At 46.2% G+C, this 22,456-nt stretch overlaps 2 protein-coding genes across 3 annotated transcripts; both read right to left on the bottom strand.

Annotated features, from left to right (window-relative positions):
- Positions 1-3,083: 3,083 nt before the first annotated feature.
- Positions 3,084-10,617, bottom strand: LOC142065036 (glutathione S-transferase theta-1-like). Its single transcript, XM_075110759.1, has 5 exons — positions 10,437-10,617; positions 7,508-7,595; positions 6,667-6,817; positions 5,992-6,168; positions 3,084-5,452 (listed from the first exon to the last, which is right to left on the bottom strand). The coding sequence occupies exons 1-5, from the start codon at positions 10,546-10,548 to the stop codon at positions 5,246-5,248; spliced, it is 735 nt and encodes a 244-aa protein (XP_074966860.1). The 5' UTR covers positions 10,549-10,617; the 3' UTR covers positions 3,084-5,245.
- Positions 10,618-11,566: 949 nt separating this feature from the next.
- Positions 11,567-21,895, bottom strand: DDX51 (DEAD-box helicase 51). Of its 2 annotated transcripts, XM_075110757.1 has the most exons (16): positions 21,791-21,895; positions 21,282-21,643; positions 20,645-20,889; positions 20,368-20,518; positions 18,718-18,863; positions 18,291-18,362; positions 17,996-18,102; positions 17,372-17,480; positions 16,669-16,814; positions 15,800-15,998; positions 15,056-15,171; positions 14,847-14,963; positions 13,821-13,922; positions 13,287-13,350; positions 12,942-13,076; positions 11,567-12,085 (listed from the first exon to the last, which is right to left on the bottom strand). In XM_075110757.1, exons 1-16 carry the CDS (start codon positions 21,811-21,813, stop codon positions 12,065-12,067), a joined length of 2,115 nt encoding a protein of 704 aa, XP_074966858.1. In that variant the 5' UTR covers positions 21,814-21,895; the 3' UTR covers positions 11,567-12,064. The 2 variants fall into 2 exon arrangements, with proteins under 2 accessions (XP_074966858.1, XP_074966857.1); XM_075110756.1 differs by lacking the exon at positions 12,942-13,076 and having other exon boundaries at positions 21,791-21,878.
- Positions 21,896-22,456: the final 561 nt, after the last annotated feature.

Genomic DNA, 22,456 nt, shown 5'->3' with positions numbered 1-22,456 from the left:
GTAAATGCTTGTCTCCATAACGCATCCCTGCAGGGATGTGTTGTCTTGCATGACATCTCTAAGCCAGTGTTAATCTAGCACCACCAGATCTCTGTGTGGTTTTCATTTCAGAAGATAATTCTTTAGTCACGTAGTGTCTGCCCAGTGCTGCAAGGTGATGCCTGAATGGCAGTGAAGCGTGGAGGACTTCTCTGTGGGTATTACCTCTGCACGCTCACAGTCAAGTGACTTTCCTTTTTCTCTGGTATTTGTCATTTCAGATCTCCACACAAGGAGAACTAAAGAAGCTCAGACTGAATTCAAGCCCTCGTGTGGGGCCTGCAGTGTTTCACAGCTGTGTGACTCAGGAAAGTGATGTGCTGGTTGAGTACAAGGACTTCTGGGACTCTGGAATATAGAGCAGCTGAACCACTCAGAGCAAAGTCACCCCCAGTCAAACCCACCTCAGCTCAGCTGACACGTTTTTATCAGTGCTGTGCCAGAGAGCACAGAAACCTCAGGGAGAGGGAACTGGAGGGTCAGTTGCTCTTTTACTTGTGTAAAGGATCATTACAAAGGGTGGTGAAAAGGCTTGAATACTGACCTGGAAGCTTGTTAATGGGATAAATTACCAATGGGAACACTTTCAGGTGCTTCCTTTTATATCACTTTGGCAAGGCTTCTGCTCTGAGAACCCCTTAGGAACAGGGATTACTGTTAGATTGGTTGGTCTGCCAGAGTCTGGTGAACAAGCTGCATCTCAACATGAAGTATGGAGTTCACTGCACCACACACCTATTTTCAGAGTCACTGTTCAGATTTAGAAACTGCACAGTAAGATATTTTTTTTTTCAGTTTCTTGGCCAGAGGTGAGGGGCTGTGTGCACACAGCCTGCAGTGCAGTTTAGCCTCTGGAGCACCTGCATGCAGCACCAACATGCTGGAGATGAAGGCTCATAGAGTATTGTGACAGGTGCTTAAGTTCATGTCAAAACTCCTTCAGTGCAAAGAAATCTTAAGGGAGTGGGGAAAAGGACACAAGTAGTAGTCTGAGAAGTCTGTGCTTCAAAATGGTTGCATGTCCATACTGTGAGATATCACTGAGAAGAGTTCATTAATCTCAGCAGTGGGTAGCAAGATTAGCAGCATAGGTTCACTTTGCTCCTTTATTTATGGTTCAATTGATCAATTAGTCCTATCTGGACTTCAAAGATCTTTTCATGTGCCTCCTGGAAATGTTCCTTCCTTAAGTTTTTTTCCAGGCTGCTGACTGCACTGCACAGCCCACACAACCAAAGAGATATTTTTATCTGGTTGTGTTATATGCCATTGGATTGTAAAATATCCTGGCTTTAGTCTAGTGCTTCTAGCACCATATTTTCATTTGGCTCCATCACCTCAAAGGGTGTTTTTCCTCCCTGTACTTTGCCTATCAGCTTCCTGGAAACAGGAACAACACAGAAAAAATGCAGTAAGTTTTGCAGTGTATTTCTTAATAATTTAGAATATGTCTCAGGATGTGTATGTTTTTTAAACATTCCTCCCATTTTGTGTATCCCGGCTTCATTTTACTCTAGAAATCACAAGCTCTCACCTATTTCCAAATAGCCCCTGGCAAGAATTGAGGAAATTGAACCAGAACAGCACATTCAACCAACACTGGAGGTGTAACCCCTGTTTATATTCAGATGAAAGGGGAGTGGACCCCAAACAGACCTTGCACTGAGGCAGGTAAAACTCTTGCACAACCTGTTGGGTTATGGCAGGCAGCTCCTGGGGCCCTCAGTCTAGGAGCTGGAACCAGCCAAGATCAAATGACACAAATGAACAAAACGGGGGAGGTGGAAGGACAGCAAAGGGCAAAGTACAAGGATGAGATGCCTTATCTCCATGATTTAGAGCAAAAAAAAAAAACCCCAGTGGGGCAGATTTATGTGCTGTACAGCTCTGTTGCCATCCAAGGAGTTACTCTGGGGAGGTGCTGTGTCCTGCATGCGCAGAAGGGCCTCAAATGGCACTGGTCACTGCACACATAGCTTCATTTGGGGGGGTGAACCTACAGTTGAGATGGGCTTAGAGCAGAGAAGACTATGGGAAAAACAATTTAAAATCTCTTCCTGTCACCACGACTGTGCTGGAGTGAGGCAGTAGCCTGTGTGTTTATTCTTTGTGACACTGGCAGCAGAGGACCACCAGACAATGAGCTCTGAACATAGTTCCAACTTGTTTTTGAAGGCAGTCTTCCTTGCAAGAGCCCACAAAGGGTGACATTTAAGGAACTTGTGCCTTGTTCAAACAAGCAGAAAATTGGCTCAAGACTCTCTTACCTGGTGCTCTTGTGCTGCAAGTATCATACATAAAGGAAAAAAACAGACATTGTATTTGCTCTGGCTTTTGCAATGGTTTTGCATGAACAGCAGGCCTGTCTTGAGATTCTGCAGGGACATGTGTATCATGAAGGGCTCCGCTACCAAGCCCATTTGAAGTCTGTCAAGATCAGCACTCTATAGATTAGGCGCTCGGTTTTGATGGTCTCTCTGCTCTGCTTCTACTTGAACAGAAGCTGTGTGAGGAATTTATTGTGCTGGTAGGAGGAGGTTTGCTCTGTACAAAGAAGGAATAAGTTGGAAGTCAGGAATCTGGAAGTTAGGCAAAGTACAAATGTGCTAACAGGAGAGGATGCAGCAAGGTTGGACAACTTAGTTGACATAGCAAAGGACCTGTTTTATTCCTGCAGTGCATAGAACCCCAGCTGGTGGCTGTGGTAAGCTGCATGTTACAGAGGAAAGGAAGTGGTTGGCAGTACAGTGTGAACAGGCCATTTTCGTTAGGCTTAGCACTGCAGGCAACCTGATACAGCTGAGCAGCAGCGCACCGCCTGCAAGGGTTGCTGCTCTGGCACAAAGCATGCACGCACTCTCAGGGCAAGAAAGCTGCTGTCAGTGACTTTGCCAACTGGGGTGCAACAGGCTTCCCTCAACAAACTTACCAATTGTTGTGGTTTAGCCCCAGTTGGCAACTAAATACCACACAGCCGCTCGCTCACTCCCCCCACCCCCATGGGATGGGGGAGAGAATGGGAAGGGCCAAAGAAAGAAACCTCGTGGGTTGAGAACAGTTTAATAATTAAAACAGTAATAACAATAATAATAATAATAGTAATATAATGAAAAAGAAGTTAATGAGAAAGAGAGAGATGAACTCTTGGGAGGAGGAAAAAACAACAATCCAAAAAACAAGTGATACCACCACTCACCACCCACTGACCAACACTGTTAGTCTCCAAGGCGCAACTGCCCACCCTGCCAGCCAGCTTCCCCCAGTTAACATACTGGGCATGGCGTCACGTGATATGGAATATCCCTTTGGCCAGTTTGAATCCGCTGTCTTGGCTGTGCCCCCTCCCCTCCCGGCTGCTTGTGTACCCGGCAGAGCATGGGAAGCTAGAAATGTCCTTGAGTAGTGTAAGAACTAACCAGCAACAACTAAAACATCGGTCTGTTATCAACATTATTTTCATACTAAGTCCAAAGCCTAGCACTGCACCAGCTGCAGGGAAGAAAATTAACTCTCTCCCAGCTAAAACCATGACACCAATAAAAATATCAGGTAAGAAAAATATCCTCTGCCTGTGTCAGTACTGGAACTGAAAGTTTTTGGGAAAATCTGCTTTTTGACTTCTGACATTTAGGATTTCCTGCAGATTGGAAGAACAGAAAGTAAAAAGAACTGGCCTGATTGGCTGCTTTAGCTCAGCCTGCAGGGACATGTGTTGCAAGCTGTTGTTCATGGTGCCCTTTTGAATTAAAGGTCAGGTTTACTCAGGAAACAAACGCAGAGGAGGCAGCTGGCTCATTCCCCAAAACTAGCAGGTCCAGCTGAAAGGATGTGCGAGACTGGTTTGAGCAGCTACTTTCACCTTTTCTGAGCACTGTAATGACTTGCATTAAGATGACTGGCATCTCACACCCAGCCATCTCTACGGATGCAGCCACTATGCAGTCAGCAGAAACAAAAGGACTTCCAGATACAACCAGAGCTTAACAAGAAGGAAAAAACAGTTCTGCAAGCTGGAACCTTCCTTGTGGCTTGTACCTTGAAATGGAAAGTCACAGGGACAGGAGAAGACAGGAAGGTAGGAGGGGTACAAAGGGACACAGGCGAGAGGTTGTGAAGGGTGCTGCACAGGTGTGGAGGACGAATCAGCAGCTGCTTCCTTCCAAATCCTGATTACAAATCCAAACAGAGCTACAACATCTGGCAAGTGTAACCATTAACTTTACTGGAGAATCTGAAGTGACAGAAGAGTAGTAGAACAGTAACTGTATTTGAGGCATTATTCATCTACTGTGCACTCCACTCACCCTGCGGCTAGCCAGCACAGCTCTCTCTGCCACCAATGCTGGCCCAGTCACAGCAGCACTCATCAGTGGAGAGAGCCTGGCTTGAATGGCTTCCATTGAGCTGACAAAGCCACTCTGGGGAAAGGACAAGAGCACCGATATGGTTTGCAGAGGGAGACCATGTGGTTAGCAGCAGCTTAACCTAGAAGAGCAGCTTTTCTCAGCTGTGCAGGCTGTCCTTTGTAGAGTATGGCATGAGTTTATGGTTGGGGATTTTTATTCATGGGACTAACCCCATCCTTCCCAGAAGCTGGAGGCCTCACTTGGGTACCTGCACAGCCCCACTGCTCCTAAGCGCTGTGTCCCTTTGCTTCCACAGGTGATGCAGCAGCCTTTAGTGGCCAGGTGCTCTAAGAGCCCTGGCAGGGTCCCCACCAAGGGCTGGGTCCCAATCTGTCTCTTTAGTAAAGAGCAAAAATCTTCCAACTGAGCATGTTGCAAAGTGAAAGCCATTTTAAATTATTTTTCCTTGTTTCAGACAGATCTGCTCTGCCATACCCTCAGGAAACCTGTGCCTTTTATAGTGCTGTGACTTGGAAAGCGCAAAGCAGGGATGGAAAGGGCAGTTCTGACTGGCCCCAGTTCCCATATGGACTGAATTGCCTCTGTCCTCAAGCAGATCCAGTGGTGTTGGAGCAAGAAAGAAAAGCCTATAGGGCTACAGCTCACACACCTGTAGTGAACAAGAGGGGAAAGCAGCTCACTGCGGTCTAAGATGTAGTTTTCTTCCCTTCTAAGTTGCATAAAGGCTGTCAGTGAAGTGCATTTTGTGGAATGGTGTTTCTGTATGACTTTTAGAAGAAATGCTGAAATACTACAAAAAGCCTGCACAAAATAATCCATTTTACCTGGAGTATAACCCCCTAATTCTGGCTGGCCTGCTTTAGGAGCTGGTGCTTGAAATGCTCCAGCAGTTCAGGTGCAATCTTATCAGCGGTCAAGTTCTTGGCGTTCAAGATTCCTTCATGGGCTTCCTGGAAGAGCTGCTTCCCCACCGCTTCTTCCACCCGCCTGCGCCACTCTGCTAACTTAGGCCTCTCCTCAAAGAGATTGTAGCCAGCACCTACAGGCTGCAGAGAGAGAGCAAGAGAACCTGGGAGTGAGTCAGTGCATTTACCAGGGATGGGACCAGAATGAAGCACAGATATGCTTTTGGCTCAAGGCAGCAGACAGTCATCACATTAGGTGGAGTTCTTAGCTAGTAGGAAGCAAGTTTTGTCATCCTCAGCAGCTGCTGTCCCCTGGGGTGTGCAGTGAAAGAGAACTGCCATGGCTAACCCAAGAACTGTCTAATGCAGAACACAGAGGTCCGTGCACACCAACACATCTCTTCCAAATATCTATACTTTCTCTGCCTAGTTTGTAATTTATCTTTTTTTCTGAGGAATTTTGGCATACTTCTATTGAGAGAACTGTCTTCCAAGCAGGTGTGCCCTGGCAAACTCAGTTATGGTCAAAGTCAAAAAGGAACAGGATTTAACTCCACTAAGGAGTAAACTGCAGGGAGAAAGATCTGCCATTAAAGAGGTGGTGGTGCTGCAGCCACACCTTGGCCTGGCCTGCCCACAACCCAGCTTACATATCCAACAGTGCTGGGGCTGATGCTCACCTGCATGAGCTCCACCAGTGCTACAAGGTCTGCCAGGGAGATCTTGCTGCCTGCGATGAAGGGCTTGTCCTGCAAGAACTTCTCCTCAAACTGCTTCAGGACGATGTTCAGCTCTTCAGTGACAGCCTCCAGTTTCTCTGGAGGAGGTGGCTGGCCTGTGAGGAGAGGCAGCAGCACCTGGCAGGGAGAAGAAACAAGTTGCTTTTTACATATTTCCCTCCAAACATCGTCCACACCCTCCTACTGCCTTCTTCTAAGGATCTCTCACCAGCCACACACAAGAACTGGTACTGCTAATCTCCTTCTGCAGATTAACATTAATGTCAGTCATTAATTCCTGCCCGTCCTTGTCTCCTCCCTAGAAAGTCTGGAGTTCCAACCACAAGAGTCTCCTCTCAAGGGAAGGCTGCATCATCTGCAAGAAGTGGCATTTTGTTTTCCCATAAGAGGTTCATTCTTTCCATGAAGCTGGGCAGAAAGTAGTGAGCTGTGTCTCGTGTTAGCTGCTCACCCAGGATGAATTTGCTCTGGATCTCAATTCCAGATCTAGTTTTGTTCCTATCTGTCACATGGCTTGTACATTTGCTTAGAAAGGCCCTGCACACAGAAGGTACTTCCTGAGCCATTGCACTCAACAGCTCTGAGCACTTAGTTTTTGGTATATAATCGTCTTACCTTAGTTAAGAACAGCTTGCTCCCTTTCCCACGAATGTTGATGTGCTGCCATGACAAGTACTCATCAACCCTAGCCCTCTTCTGCAGGTCAGTTGGGTACCAATGATCAGGAGTCTTGAACTTCCGAGCCAGGTACAGGAGGATTGCAATGCTGCCCAGAGAGCAAGGCAGGCCGGTGAGCTGATCATCTGAGATTAAAGCACCTCATCCTTTCTTCTTCCCCCAGATTTTGCACTGCTGGACCAGCAGCAACACAAACCCGATCTGAGTCAGGCAGAAGGGCAGGACACACAGTTGCCAGCGAGGCACAGCACATGGGAGAGTCTGTGCTGGCTTGACTGGCTGCTTGTGGACAGCAATTACTTGATACGTCAGCCCAGCGAGGCAGATGTGGCCTGCTGGTGCAGTTACTTCATCAATATTTTTGACCAAATATTTGCCACAGAATGAGTTTATATCAAATTCGAGCTTTGTATTGCCTGGCCATCCAGCAGAAGGTGCCTTGCATCAGATTTACTGCATTGACCTACAGACTCCAGCTGAAGGCAGAGAGCAGGAGGACACATGGACAGGTATTTTGGCTTAAAAACATTGCCTATATGCAAGCTAGCTCCAAGCAGCAGCTCACAGATTTTTCCACAAGCAATGCTGTTTGAGTTGCTTACATGGGAAAGCTTCTCTTGAAACACAGGTTTATTTTATGTACAGGTGGAACAGATAGGAAGGAGGCAGACAACTACCTGGGCTGGAGTCCCACCAGAGACCAAACTGTGCACTGGCAGAATCCTAGCATTAGGATAAACAATACTGCAGTAGGAGTTTGAGCTTATTTGAGCCTCACCTCTCTGCTAAGGTGAAAGACCCGTCCTTTAGCGCGGGCACCTTCATCAGGATGTTCACCTTCCGGAACTCCTCTGTCCTGTGCTGCCCTGAGGAGAGAAATGAGAAGTTTTACTTGGGCCTGATGCTCAGGACCTGCCTGCAAACACCTGAGGAGCCCGCAGGGACCATTTGGCCTCAATTTCCTGGTGTTGATTGTACAAATACAGTCTTGTTCAAGTTCATAAGCAATCAAAAAGTGCCACAGGGTGAATACGGGTTTGCCCTGTGATGTCAGCTTACTTGCTTATTGCCTGCTCTACCTCTCGATGAAGGTCAGAATAGTTAAGAGTCCTTTCATACCAACAGTGCTTGTCAACTCAGGGCTCTATGAACTCTAAGTTTGTGCCTGGAGGTACCTGTCCTGTACAAACCCAGAGTAAACACCAAGCTCCTTGGAAGAAAGTGATCTTGATATCAGAGACATGAACCACAAGGACAGTGAGAAATCAAGGTATATGTTTTTTTTCTTTTTCTCAAGGATAATGTAATTTATATTCAAGCCTCTTTTTAGTCCTCAGATGAAAATAGATATTTGTGATTCCATATAAAGCCATAGGTACTTTATTATAGACCTATCAATCAGCTCTTTATATGGGTTTTGTATATCCTTTATCAGCGCAAATATGGATTTGAGTTTGCTTTTAAGCTGTCTTTCAGCTCACCTGAAAGGCAGGCAGAGTGAACCTGATGGGAGAAGATGCTTTGTTCATCTGAGGTCTCAGCATGCTCCATTATGTCTGAACCCAGTCCCAGGAGCCTTGTTTTATATGACTCCTTCATGACAGCCTTTTCCAGCCCCTAGCTTCAGTCATATGCATGTACCTCTGCATTCAAGTTTCTCTAATGTCTAACCCTGTGTCATGTCCTGCTATGCAAGTCACCCCAGAATCTCTGTGGCAGCGGAGATGCTCTGGAAATGGTTTTAGTTTTCACAGTTTTTGGAAAACCTGATTTGTGACTATTCCCCTGTCACTTGGCTCACAGCCCATCTCCCCCACCCCCTTTCAAAACGACACTGGGATTTCCTTCATGCGGTGTGCAGATTCCAGGTTCTTGGATGACCCTGGGTTGTTGTGTGATTTCTACCCATTTCATTCAGACCTACCCTACCGGGGGCCCAAGAGCTTTTCTGGGGGGACACATTTAACCCACCAGCTCAGATCCGAGTATATGTTCCCTCACCTGGTCCTTACACACCGTGCAGTGACAGGTACTAGTGCAGAAAGGGCATCTGCATCATATCCCCAAGTGAGTGCTCACGTGAGGGCCGGTGTGCTCATACCCGTCTGCCCAGCGGCTGGATCCTGAGCTAACCCAGCTGCAGGTACCAGGAGTGCTTCCCCACAGCGTGCAAGGTGCACACACTGCAGGAATGGGACACACCTCTAGCATTCCCATAAGCCAAATTACCCATCTTAAATCCACTGACCAAAAGCAAATGCTGATGCCACGGGGCACAGATCACTGGGAAACTATGTTTTAATTAACTTTCCTTCCTCTCAGTTCCCTGACACCTGTATTTCAGTTGTTCTAGTCTCCTTCCTGATACTCTTGTTGCTTGCCTGCCAGTCTCCTCTCCAATGCACCAGTGTCTCACCACAACAGTTTATTTACTGGGAAAGAAGGGGAAGGACACTACATGGGCCTGACCCCAGCTACAAATAATAGCAACAATTTTTCCTACTGAGACAGGTCAGAGGAAAGCTGCAGCAAGGTGCAATCAATGCACAGCTAAGGTGTGTGTGGGAACACCCGGAGGCTAAACCACAACACGCCTGAGGTTTCTTTGAGTCACAGGCTGAAGCTTCTTTCGTTTCTTTATCAATTTCAGTCCCAGGAGGCTTCTCATCTTTCACTGTTTTTAAGCATTACTTACTAGGGCATTTTTATGCCGAACACATTACCTTAATTTCAAATCCAACAGAGTCCTGGGAAAGGCTGAAGGACAGCTTTTGCCAGCTTCAATTACAAAGAGATACAGATCTTTGGGCATCCTTTGGTGAAAGCACATGATACCTCTTGGGCAGGCTCCTACCAATTATCAGTTGGTTTTAATACAAACTAAACCGCTGTCCCTTCTTTATTTCTTAGCATTCAGGTCCCTGGTGCCTGCACTGTCTTGCTCCACTGCCTTCACTATCTTTGCAAGCCTGTCCTCAACCCCCTCCAAACAACCTGACCACGAACAGCTTGACCCAATGAAACCCCCAAACGGGTGGCCGGCTGTCCTGCCCTACCTGCACACAGGGAGACATCAGCAAGCTCTGCACATTAGTATCCTTCCTGAGGGGCTGTTAACCTCTTCTAAGAGGAGGAGAAAAGCTGCCCTGCAGCCACCACTGCTGCTTACCAGAGTGCAAAGTTTTCTAAGGAAGTCAAATGAGAGAGCAAGAACCGCACACCTCGGCTGTCACCCACATGTGAACGTCCCACCTCTGTTGCTTCTTGTTTCCCATCTAAATGAGGAACGGCCTCAGACCTAGCACAGCCTGAGTGCTTCTTCTCAGAAAAGTGTTCTTTTTTTCAGAGGCCTATTTTCTGCTGGGGTGGGGCCTATATAAAAGATAAAGCACTATCTCTGCAGAGTCGTATTTGTTGCAGAGGAGCACAGACACTGAGACCGCTACTTAAAAATGAGAGTTTCTTTAGAAAATTAGGTCCTGTTTTCGTTTGACACCAGCAGCCTTCCGCAGTTGGAGGGCCACCCCACCCTCCCGCCGCACCCTGCACCGACGGGGATGACTGAGTCACCCGGTCCCACCCGCGGCGCGGCCCTGCGTGGGGGCGGGCTGGTACGAGCAGTTTGTCCGAGGCCCCTGCGAGGCGGGTGCGCGGCATCGGGTCTCCCTGCTAACCCCGGGGCCAGGGACCCCCGCGGCCCCGCTTACCCTTCATCAACTCCACGTGCTTGAACTCGAAGGGGATGTTGTTGCTCCGGGCGAAGATGTAGAGCGCCCGGCAGGGCTGGGAGAGCAAATCCAAGTACAGCTCCAGCCCCATCCCGCTGCCGCCCCCGGCCCGGCCCGCCTCGCAGCCCCGCGCTCCTCGGGCGGGGCGGGCCGGGCCCGGCCCTCCCGCGGGGGCGGAGTCACCGCCCCGCCCGGCGGGGCCCCGGGACTCCCGCCCTCCGCTTCGTTACCGGCTTCGGCCCAGGCGAGGGGCTTCAGCCGACAAGGGCCGCGACTCAGAGCAGGGCTGCTCGGGCCCCAAGGTAAGGGGTGGTCAGGGCTGTGCCTGGCGGTTTCAAAGCACAGAGGCGATGGGCGCTTTTCCAGGGCAAAGTTCCAACCAGGATCCCCCACCCCGTATTTGAACTTGGGCTTGTCTTAAAAACTGCCCTTAGTTGCTACTGATAAGGAAAATCAAAGCCACACTGCTGGGAAGTAGGTACACAAGAGGTAGATCCTTGCTTTTCTCATGGGAGCTCACAGCTCTTGCATAACAGGGCTTTCCATTTCTGCTATTCAGACACCAGCCCAAGCACCTGTGCTATGCAAAAACTGCTTGAGGGGGAGAGAGTAGTCACACAGTAAGGGCACATGCTACTTCACTGCTATAAAATAACCCCACATTGTTCCTGTCTTTACAAGATGCAACCACCCTTCCTGACATCCATCCCTCCATGAGTCCCAGCCCTTCATTTTGCTCCAGTCATGTATTGCTAATGCTGGTGTACATTTGTTTTGGTTTATGAAATAAGACAGAGCTAGGGCGTTTCCTGCTGAAGGACGCGTAGGGTAGGTGCAGGCTGCAGCTATGTGGTAGCTCCAAGCCTTCTGACAGGGGCAGCTAAAAATATCAGTGGCATGTATCAAATAGAGATTTATGGCTTGCAGTGATACCAGCTGACTCCAGTATATACATATTAGACATCAGACATTTTAGTCTGCATTAACACCAACCTCACAATAATACCTGCTCTTACTATGGGTACTGAATGGTGGAAGGAAACAACATAGGCAAAAAATGACAAGGAAGGCATGAGATTGTAGAAGTGAAAAATCTCTTCAACACTGTCTCCATCCCTCTTATCCAGGAATCTTTATTAGACACTTTAAAAAAATATATATAGCATTCATTAAAAGTTGCAGTGACAAGCATTAGTTGTCCCCATTCCGACGAAAGAAGGGCACAGCCCGCAGCTTTAGAGACCAGCAGTTCCATCAGGACCATGCTCAAAAGCTGTGTAATGGCTGTTCTCTTCACTGGTGGTATTTTTACTTATGCCAGTAGGGTATGATGCAAAGGCCTCTTCAAGACAACTGTATCTCAATTTTTTTTTAAACGACTAACTGAACGCTGTTTGCAGTGTCCTTGAAAGGGGAATGAAGCTTCTAATAGCTGACTTTGGATATGATAAGGTTGAGGAGCAAACCATCCAGCTCCATTATGAGAGCTGGACTGAGCCAGGGACTGCATCTCATTGTTTCTGTGCTGGGTAGTAGTCCTTGACCTGGCCTGCTCAGCAGCTTCAGTGCCACAAAACATGACCTTCTCAGCTTCCATTCATTTACACTCATTTCTGTGCTTGTTCGTTCTGTTCAAAATTAAAGTTGAGAAGGTAACTGAAGATGGCCCTGTCTCAGAACCACACAGAAGGGATTTCGGGGAGCAATGGAACAATTTAATAATCCTTTCTGCACCAGTTCTCAAACATTTCTAGTCTGCAACCCAAAAATCATCATTTTTCAGGGACAGTTGTTTATTAGGTGTCCTCAAATTAGAGAGCAGAACACTTGCCCAAATCATACAGCACAGAAAGTCTATTAAGGATCCCTAGTCTACCTATCTGGCATGTTAAATGCTACCCTGCTTTTGGCTGAAAGCTCTCAACCTTCCTGCTGCTATATAAAGGAGGGCCAGCATAAGATTCTTCCCTGTCCTGGAATGTCCGACTTCTAGTCAGCATAGCTGACTCTGTAATGACAAAAGGTTTAATTTCTGCATTTTGTTTGCCTTCCTCTGGGTAGCTGCCAAAATCCCAGCTCCAAAGGTAAAGGCAGAATAGAAAAGGAAACACCACAAACCAGATTTGTAGAATAGAATCATAGGATCATTTAGGTTGGAAAAGACCCTTAAGGTTGAGTCCAACAGTAAACCTAACACTGCCAAGTCACCACTAAACCATGTCCCTATATGCCACATCTACATGTCTTCTAAATACCTCTAGGGATGCTGCCTACCTTCCTTTGAACAGAAAACCTCTTTCTCCCCTCCCCACACTTACGAGTATTTCATAATGAAGCACCCAAAAATACTGCCTTCACACTGAAATGGAAATGTCTCAGTTAAAGAAAAGGATTCTGGACAGTAATACTTGTGCTAGTCATGAGTTACAATAAGCTGTGCAAGCTATAATTTTTTTTGTTTGTTTTCTTCCCTGTTTCAGTTACCTTGACTGTCTTCTCAAGCTTACACAGAGCTTCCTCATATTGCTGCACTAACGGCTTTAATGAGTTGCCCTTCACTGCGTGCTTCTTTATGTCTTGGATGTCGGCGTCCTTCAACATCCGCAGAAACCTACGTTCCTACACAACAAAACAGACACAGGAGATGAGACACCCCACTACCTATCAGCTAGAAAAGGAGCACATTTTGGAAGGTGCTGCCTAGTCAGGAAACAATTGAAGTTTCCAAGTACAAAGCTCAGCTGACGGGAAAAGGTGGGTAGTATGAACCATATCTTCCTTATGCCCCTGCATGCATCCTTATCAAATGATGTCACACCAACAACATACCTGAATTCTAAGGACCAAGCTGAAAGCGATGCCCACTTTTCCTGCACGAGCTGTTCTTCCAACTCTGAAATCAGAAAAAGTACCATCAAGTCAGTTTAGCCACAATCTCTGCCATTATCAGCTCCAGGAGTCCGATTCTGAAATTCTCCAGATTTCAGAAAGTCTGAGTTTTCTGAGGTTAGCACAGCAGGACTAGGCATACATTACAAAGAATTAACATTTCAAAGGCTCACTCACAGCTGCTGAGCCAGCGCAGTTTTCTGAACACCAAGAAACCCAATACTAAAAACCATCCAGGACAGAATTTCTAGCTTCTGTAAAATACATTTTCTATAACAGGGTGCTAGTTCTCTGCTTCAATACTGCATTACTCTGGTGATGCTATGGGCTTCATTTTGATTAGAAAGCTATTTGCGTATTAAAGTAAAAAAAAATATTCGAAGCTAAAAACCCTTTTAAGTGCACAACACCTTTGCTAAATATTTCAAAGTAAGCAAAGCTCAAACATCTTCCTTTTGCTCCTGGTTGTCTTACCTGTGAATGTATGTCCTGATGAACTGAGGCGCATCATAGTTTATTACATAATTCACTCCTTTAACGTCAATCCCTCGTGCAGTGGCATCCGTGCTGATTAACCTGGTTTTAAACGTATAGGTAGTCATTTTCAGATAACATCTCTTGCACTACACGCATAAGTGAAACACAAGTGGACACAGCACAACCCTGTTCAAACTGGGCAGCCAGCCTCTGACCTCTGTGCACAACAGCAGCACCGTAAGTCACTCCTCATTGTCACTGGCATTATTAGCTGCAGGCAGACCTCCAAGCATAACTACAGGCTTGTCACCTACTGCTGTGCATGAAAAGTTACTGGGTGTTTCCAGGTTCTCCAAGTATGCAACCTGCCAGACACCTCCCACCACTGGAGATGACAAACCTATAGGCTATCTGAACATTTCATAAAGGCACTGAATACAGACAGCGAGGTGCAAAACTCCAGCAAAGATTAATTTAAACGCAGGATTTGGATAAAAAGAAAATCCAGAAAATAAATATTTACCTTCCTCTCAGAGACATTCCACAAATGCAATCCCATATAGCTACCAAAATCACAAAGCAAATCAAGCACACGGATAGAAGTATGTATGCCAGTCTGATCAGGGATTTCTTTGGTAGGAAGCACTAATACTATATATAGTTCTAGCATCAACATCCATTTTCTTCCAAAAAGCACCAGACCCCAAGCACAGACATTAAAGTTAAGATTTTCAGGACTGTGTGTGTTTTGGAACTATATGAACAAGCAGTTACCTTTACTGCTTGTTATAAAATAACACATGGAAATTCAGATTACAGCTAGATAAGAATAGGCCAAGTTACATGCAGGGGCAACAATTAAAAAGTCACAAGGCCAAGTCTCACACCTATTCTGTTAAGTTGGTTCCTGCATGCTGTTTTACAGAGGGCCCCATTTAACTGTGCTCTTGGTTCTACCTAGCTTTTCACACTGGAAATAGCCTATGTTGGAAGACACGCAGGAAACTCATTGGAGATGCTCACAGTTGTATTTTCCCTTGTTCAAATTCCTTGATGGTTCTGTGTCTCTCATTTGGAGGTAATCGAGAAGAAAATTCAGCCACAGCGACTCCACCAAAGGCTTGAACCAGCAGGAACAATCTGTAGGTAAACAGGATAGAAACAGTCACTTCATCAGCCTTCTAACATTACTTGGCAGATAACTATTATAGTGATCTCATTAATATATTCACCTGTGAGAAACTTCCCTGGAGTTGGTAAAGCACAACACACGGGTAAATTTCATTGTCAGCATGAAATGCAAGAGGAGCAAAGGCTTGGAATTCAGGTCACAAGGCACATAACATTGCTGCAGTTGACAGGGAAGAAGTTCAGAGAGGAAAATTACTTCTTGCCAAGGCTATCTTCTCTGAAACCCACCCACCTGTCTGTGACCTACACAGGCTTGGATGTTTTGCAACTGACAAATAGCAGCAAAACCAGACCCCACAATGCTACTCCCATTAGAACAGGTCACAGTCATAGGCTGGGAGGATACAACACTAGGTGGAGGTGGGACACCTACGTTGTTCTAACATGCTCACTTCTCCATAGCAAGTAACAACATGTACTGTGTTCTTGTCTACAGGGTGACCTCTATCTACATGTCTTGAAATGCCTGTTATAATAATAATGTATTAGCACTTATGTAATTTGTAGCTCCAGTCCCCATTGCTTGTAAACTTAATTCTGCACGAAGAGAGTTTAATTAAAAAAAAAAAAAGCCAGTCTCAACCAAATGAACACTAAGCAATGAGAAAACAAATGCGCAATGGTAGAGCCCTCTGTATCAGAAATACTCCCAATGCCACTTTCTCCCAGCACTGCAATGCAAGGAATCATAGGGAAGACATTAATAGGGTAAAAACATAACTAGATACTAGATAGAGTTAAGCAAATCTTCAAGTACAATTTATTCAAGAGAATTAATGTCATACCGATAGCCCCTCGGGGAGCATGTATTTCTTATTAGTGTTTTGTTCAGTCTCTGCTCCATCTCCAAGTATTTTTTTCTCAGAATAGACAGATGTGAAGAGGAGAGGCTGGAATAAGTCCAGCTGCTGCAGTTTCTCTGGGTCCTGGGTCAGCGTGGCTGAAAACAGCAGCTTCTGTAAAGGCATCTGAGGATAGCAGGAGCTGAAATAAATAGCACACAGAAACCAAGCTTTGAGGATGGGACAAAGGAGTTCCTCCACAAGTGCTTTCAGATGTTATTAGGGAATCAATTAATCCTTTTTGATGCTCTTTTCCTCCTCTGGGCCTTTCCTGTAGGTTCTTTTCCACCCCTGGTTTATGGTGGAGTTTAGAGATCAGCACCCTCAACCAACTGCACAACCTGCATCTGTTACCCCTGCACACATCCTTCCATCCTAGTTACCCATGTCCTCATTCTAGCTGCTTCATTCCTTAGTCACTGATCTCCGTTTCTCACACATCTCTGCCATGCTGTATGAAAAGAGCAGCTGCACATAGATAATTCCAAGAGTTTTCCTTCAAATCCATTACTCAGCTTGTCAGAGGGCATTATGACAGTTACTGTACAAATGAACCACAGACTTGCAATATTTGTGAGTTCTTTTGAAGCTCCTTTAGTCTAGCTAAGGAAAGCTTGGAGAATACAGTACTTAGGCTTCAGCCTAAAAGATATCCTCTAGTATCAGCTGTTCAGCTGCCTTACTTTGACAGATATTTCTCAGAGCAAGCAAGCTTTGGGAGTGCCTGTGAGGGAGTACTGTGAAGCATCACAGTGGCATCAAGGTGCCAGTGTCCATGCTACCAGGTCAAAGAAATGCATTTGGCAACTTACCTGGCTGCGGTTATAGGCCCTGGTTTGGTCCTCTGAAAAAACATGTTGGAGCCAGAGTAATTTTCTACTTGGAATGCAGCTTTGACAATTTGGTTCAGACAGTTCTGGTGCATGTCATCGATCATACGGTCAGCTTCATCTACGATCTGAATTCACAAGGACAAATACCACTACTTGTTAAATACTGTCTAGCATTAGGCAGCTTTTATTTTCCTTTTGTAATATTATCCTTATCAAATGAAGGCAGAAGTTACTACCCCAAAACTGAACTTTGCTTTTATTTCAGTGACTCAGTAGCCAGCCTGATATTCAAACTACGCACATGTTCATCTGCACGTAAATCCAATCCACAACTCCAAATAAAAATCTCCATATCCTAAATAAGATTGCAACTATGTCTCTGCACAGACTCCCATACAGTGGAAGCTACTACAGTGTGATAATTTATTTGACTGATAAGACTTTACTCTGAGTTTGTGTTTGCAAGAGGCTAAGAGAGAAGGGGAAGTGGGGGGATGCTTGGGTGTCATGAGTCAGAATAAAACATCTCTCTCGAGACTGCTGTCTGAGCAATATGGAGTGTTGACCAGGCCCCTACAACAGTGCCAACAGAGATGTATTTATGTATAATGCAAAAACAAAGCAGCAATTACAGCTGTAACGGACCTTGCACTAAGATGGGAGACCTGTGGAGTTCACTCACCAGGAAGCGAAGCTGCGTCAGGCTGAACCCCGGGGTCTGGTTAATGTGATCTGTGAGCCGCCCTGGTGTAGCCACAATAATATCAGCCAGGCTGCAGTAGCCTGTCACTCTGAAAGAACAAGCAGCCCATCAGGAAGTTTCTCCCTACACCATAAAGCAAGTAAGAGATCCTTGGTCAGCTGACCTTAAGATTTTCCTACTATTCACTTAACTGAGAAATAATAAAATTCAAATACGCACTTTACTTTGGAAAGCATACAAAGGCAGCACACAATTAAACCCTCATTTTAAACAAAAAATATAATTCTTCACTGCTCTTAGAAAAAGCTTAGTTGCAGCAAAATCCCATAAGAATCATTTGTACCTGTGGGTATAACATAAACGTTTGCATTCTACTCAGCTGGTGAAGAACCCCAAAAATCTAGTAAAACATAACAATCACAAAAAAGGGGTAGTAACAGGCAGTTTGACAAGACAGAACAACCCCATCTAGTATATAAACGCACTATCCAAAATCATTATTGCATGATGGTGTGATGCAATAGCCTATATTTTGACCTCTGCTTACTGAGAGTAAATCGTTTACAATCTCTATAAACCTTACCAAAAGGTATTTTAACCTACTTTTTCTGGACAAGCATCTCCTGCTCCTTTGAAAAAGATTTCTGTCCAGTAATCAAAACGACCTTCAGACCTGTCCCATCAGTGTAAATGTTGAACACTTTACTCACCTGCAAAGAGATGGGCTTTGTTAGCCACAACAAAATCATTTGAAATAATATTTTCCATTATGCTAACAACATCAAACTCACTGACAGGGTCTTCAACCTGCTTCATGAAACAGCCAAGCGAAGTACTGACTGCACCAGCTTTTTCCCTGGCCCAGTTCTGCTCAAAGAGAAGGTGAAGAGCCACATACCTGTTGTGCCAGTTCTTTGGTGGGCAGAACAACCAGAGCTCGTACCCGGCAAACTACTCGATTGAGTAGAACCTACCAAAACAAAGGCCACATGAGCCCCTGAAAGCAGTGGGGAGAGAAGGGGGTTCTTGCATCTAACCTAGTGAGACAAGATGGGCTTGACATATCCCCACCGAGTTTTATGTTTCCATTTTACTCCCCTCCATCCTCCCAGCTCCTCATGTTGTGCCTGTTGTCTGAGAAAGGGAGCGGGATGCTGGGATGAAGGGGGCTCATACAGCTCCCCGAGACAGGTCTGAGCTAAAAATCTGCTGCTTTGCAGCCACATATTCCTTGGCTTTTTGACCTACTTCTAAGTTCAGGTTTCACTGGAATGAAGGCAATGCCAGCATTTTCCCTACAGATATTTCACTAGAGGTAAACTCACCTGTACTATGGGTATGACAAAAGACAGGGTTTTACCACTGCCAGTAGGTGCTGAGACGCAGATGTCTTTGGGGCGATATCCTCCCTGCCCCATCAAATACCCGTTAGACGCACTCTGTAGAATGGCAGGAATCACCTCTGCCTGAACTGAACAAAAATGAAAACAAACATTAACTACAGAGTTAACTGGGTTAAAACCAGTGTATCCAGAAAAGCAGTTGTATACAATGAATCTGTTCCCACATTAGTGCTGTTGTTGCTATAGACATAAGAGAGGAAGAAATCAAACCCGTTTGTTAATAGAGATACTGTCTGGTCTTACCTGGTTCTTCTTCACTCATGGGAGCTTAGTGCTGAACACAGAGATTTCCCTCCCCAAGAATTCAGCTATTTCTAGTGCTCAGCTTGGACGTTACAGTGTTAAATACTGTTTTCAACTCACATCTGTCTTCTCATTCACATGTTAGGATGGCACTGGGCAGACTTAAAACCCAAGAGTATTTGGCTGTAAGCATCCTTTCTTTGAAGCACAAACTACTCTCATATAAACACAAAATATGTAACATGGCCACGCAGCCTTATCTGCCAAGAAGCAAAACGCACAACTCCTATAGGCTTTGGAGTCATTCAGGTTCACTGCAGGAGAGTACACAAAGACTGGAGCACACAGTCATGCACAGGCAACAGCTTTGGCTGTCATGCATGAACTCTCTCCTTGCCCTGTCCCATGACAAGCCCTGACAAACTCGCCAACTTTGGTTTATCTGTGAGGTTTAGCAGCCAGGGAATCTAGTTCCATGACGAGACCATGCTGAGTGACACATACAATATATGACTTCAGTGGACAGCATCTCTACCAGACAGAGTGTGACACTGCTTGATCTATCTACTACCAAGTGCCATAAGCTGGACTTGAGTTATGAGAAAACACAAGAAGTTGCTATCAGCAACCTGTTAAGATCTCCCAGAACAAAATAAGTATTTACATTAAAACATTATGTAACAGCGTACTTAAAAAGAGAAGACACAAGCCAGCTTTCCAACATAACCTTGATGAGTCTCTGAGACAACCTAAGCCTCCAGGCTCAGCTGGACCAAGTAATTGGCTGAAGGTGAGGGATCCTGTCTTCCTCCCTTCTGGCCCTCTCCTTATCCTCGCTTCTAGCTGTGCTTTCTACTTATTTAGGAGCTGGCATTTATTGTACTTGTCTACAAAACCAGTAAGATAATGGAAAACCAACAGCTTTTTTTGCCTGAACAGTTTTCTGCTGCTTAAGTAAGTTGAAGGGGTTCCCAGAGAGGTCTAATGAGAAGCAGAGATGGTGGAAGGTAAAGAAGTAAAGCACAAGCCTGGAATAAGGGGGAAAAAATGGGAGGACACAAGTAAGACCTCCCTCTTTTGGCAGCTGTGAGCTATTACTTCAGGCCACCATATTTTATAGAGCTGCATTTGAGACTAGATAACAGATTTCAATTACTCAGCCTAAATAAAGATTTGAAAGTGAAGGGTTAAAACTGGTACTATCACACTGATGCATTAAACTTGTTTTTGTTCCATATTTTACCCCACTGACTACATAAAATATACAGCAACAGACTGCAGGAGCTACATAAGTTAATTCAGAAAGACACAGAAACACTGTCAAGGTACCTGGAAAAAACGACTCTATCCCATTCATTTGCAGCTTTTTCAATAGCCTGGGATGAATTCCTGGGACATCTCTGATTTGAACTAAATTATCCTTGATATGTTTTTGCACTAGTTTGGGTTGAGCAAGCCACTGTGGTAAGAAGTGCTGAACCTGAGGTGAGGGAAAGGAGAAAAAACAAAGCATTTCTGCTGTCAAACAGACAATACCATACATAAAATAAGCTGGTAAGGATGCTGCTCCTTCCTGACCATATAAAAATTCAGTCAAGCTAGTTACCTTCTGCACTGGCTTTCTGTCGTAGTCTTCAAGAATCACCAAACTGGAGGGTGGAAGATTTGCCTCTTCCTCTGAGGCTGCTAAGGACAGCTCCACCTTTGTGCCTTGATTTCCTTCAGCTCTTCCACTGGATTTTTTCTCCCTTGTTTCAGCACCCTGTGTTTCCTTGTCTGCCTTCTTCCTGTTTGAAGATTTATTTTTAAGGTTGCTTCTGTTTTCCTGTTGTTTGATGTCTTCTTCAGAATCTGGAATTTGGATAACAGGAATACAAAGCTACGCGACAGAACGTGCTACAGAAAAGGGATGTTAGAAACATTTTGTAACATAGGACTTAAGTGACAACTTGCAAGCTCCTCTTTCTTCCTAAATCTGAGTGCCAAAGCCAAAACTTCCTTTGTTGGTATGGAAGCAATTGAAGACTGAGGTGACGTGCTTCCCTCCTTCCCTTACACTAAGCTGACCCTCAAAGTCTGCAATATGGAACTTTCCTCTAAAAAAAGGAATTACTTTGGGAACATATCAAGCAGAGGAAAACAAAATTTACTATCAGGTAAATTCAGCAAGCTACTTAAAGCGCAGCTTGCACCTAATCATCTGTTGAGAACTGTTGACAGAAATGACCCCAGTTTATTGTTACCCGCTTCAGTCCTCTCTTGAGACGCTTTCGGTTTTATTCTATTTTCTTTCTTCTTTGATGGAGTGTTGCTATCTGCTGCCTCCTCAGTATCCGCTCTTTCTTCAGAAGACCTGCGAGGCTGTTGCTTCTTCTTTAGCTTCTTCTGTCCGTGCGCACAGGACTGCTCTTCACACGTCCTCTTTCTTCTTCCTCCTCCGGGCTCTCCGCCGGGCAGCTCGCCTTCCCCTCGCTCGGGCCGCGCCTCCTGCTGCTTCTTCAGCTGCCGGACCCTCGCCTGCTGGCGCAGCCGCTCCAGCAGGACCCGAGCCCGATCCTCCGCCTCGGCCACCGCCGCCTCCGCCTCCTCCTCCCCACCACCATACCTGAAACAGCCCAGACAAAACCTCCTCAGGCACAAGCTGCCGCCACCACCAGGCCCGTCCGGCCAGGCGCCCTCCGCTCGAGTCCCTGCCACGGGGGGACGCCGAGACGCGTCTCCCGGAGCCAACCCGGGCCGGGGCCGAACGTACCTGTTGATGCAGAAGAGCGCCATGGACCGCCGCGCCGGCCGGGCGCACGGAGATGGCGTCACGGAGTCGCGTGGCGCAGGCGGAAGGCTCCACAAGGCGCGGGGGCGGGGAAGCGCTGAGGGAGGAGGGCAGTGATGGGGAAATAGTGAGGGGATTGGAGTACCTCACTGGCGGCCCCCCTCCAGCCCAGCATGGCGGGAGCGCGGCCCTGAAACACTGAGGCCTAAGACAGGAGAACATCACTGCGGGGGCGGGCCGGCAGCCAGTACACAGGCTCACCACAGCACCGAGGGCAAGCCCTGCCTGCCTGAAGGGTGCCGACAAAAGCAACGCAGATAGCAGTGAAAGCACTCCTTCCTTGCTTGCTTAGCCCCACACAGCTAGCATGGTGGTAGAGGAAGGTCTCCCTGAAGCAGCAGGCACAGGGCTGGCCCAAGGACCGCTTCCACTGTGGCAATGGAGGACACAGTGGGGGAAAAAAAAACCCTCCAAGGGCAACAAGAAGCCCTGAAGGCACCTACAGCCTCTGGAACCCAGCAAGGTACAAATCATCCTGGACTGCTGTCAGGCACCTGCCACCCAATCCAACCATACTGTGAAATACCATGTCTGCAAAACAGAAGCAAACCCAGTGTTCCTTTTGTTTGCTTTAGCAATCAGAATGAA

Source organism: Phalacrocorax aristotelis, chromosome 15, assembly GCF_949628215.1.
Source record: "Phalacrocorax aristotelis chromosome 15, bGulAri2.1, whole genome shotgun sequence".
Classification (NCBI taxonomy): Eukaryota; Metazoa; Chordata; class Aves; order Suliformes; family Phalacrocoracidae; genus Phalacrocorax; species Phalacrocorax aristotelis.
This window is presented reverse-complemented; position numbering and strand designations above follow the sequence as displayed.

Coding starts and splice junctions, on each gene's coding strand:
- DDX51 (XM_075110757.1), bottom strand. CDS start 21,813: ATGGCGCTCTTCTGCATCAACAG. Junction 14,964..15,055: donor TCCAGGGAAGTTTCTCACAG/GTGAATATATTA, acceptor GTTTACCTACAG/ATTGTTCCTGCTGGTTCAAG. Junction 13,077..13,286: donor GCTTGGTCCTTAGAATTCAG/GTATGTTGTTGG, acceptor TTTGTTGTGTAG/GAACGTAGGTTTCTGCGGAT.
- LOC142065036 (XM_075110759.1), bottom strand. CDS start 10,548: ATGGGGCTGGAGCTGTACTTGGATTTGCTCTCCCAGCCCTGCCGGGCG. Junction 7,596..10,436: donor GCACGTGGAGTTGATGAAGG/GTAAGCGGGGCC, acceptor TTCTCTCCTCAG/GGCAGCACAGGACAGAGGAG. Junction 6,169..6,666: donor GCAAGCTGTTCTTAACTAAG/GTAAGACGATTA, acceptor TCTCCCTGCCAG/GTGCTGCTGCCTCTCCTCAC.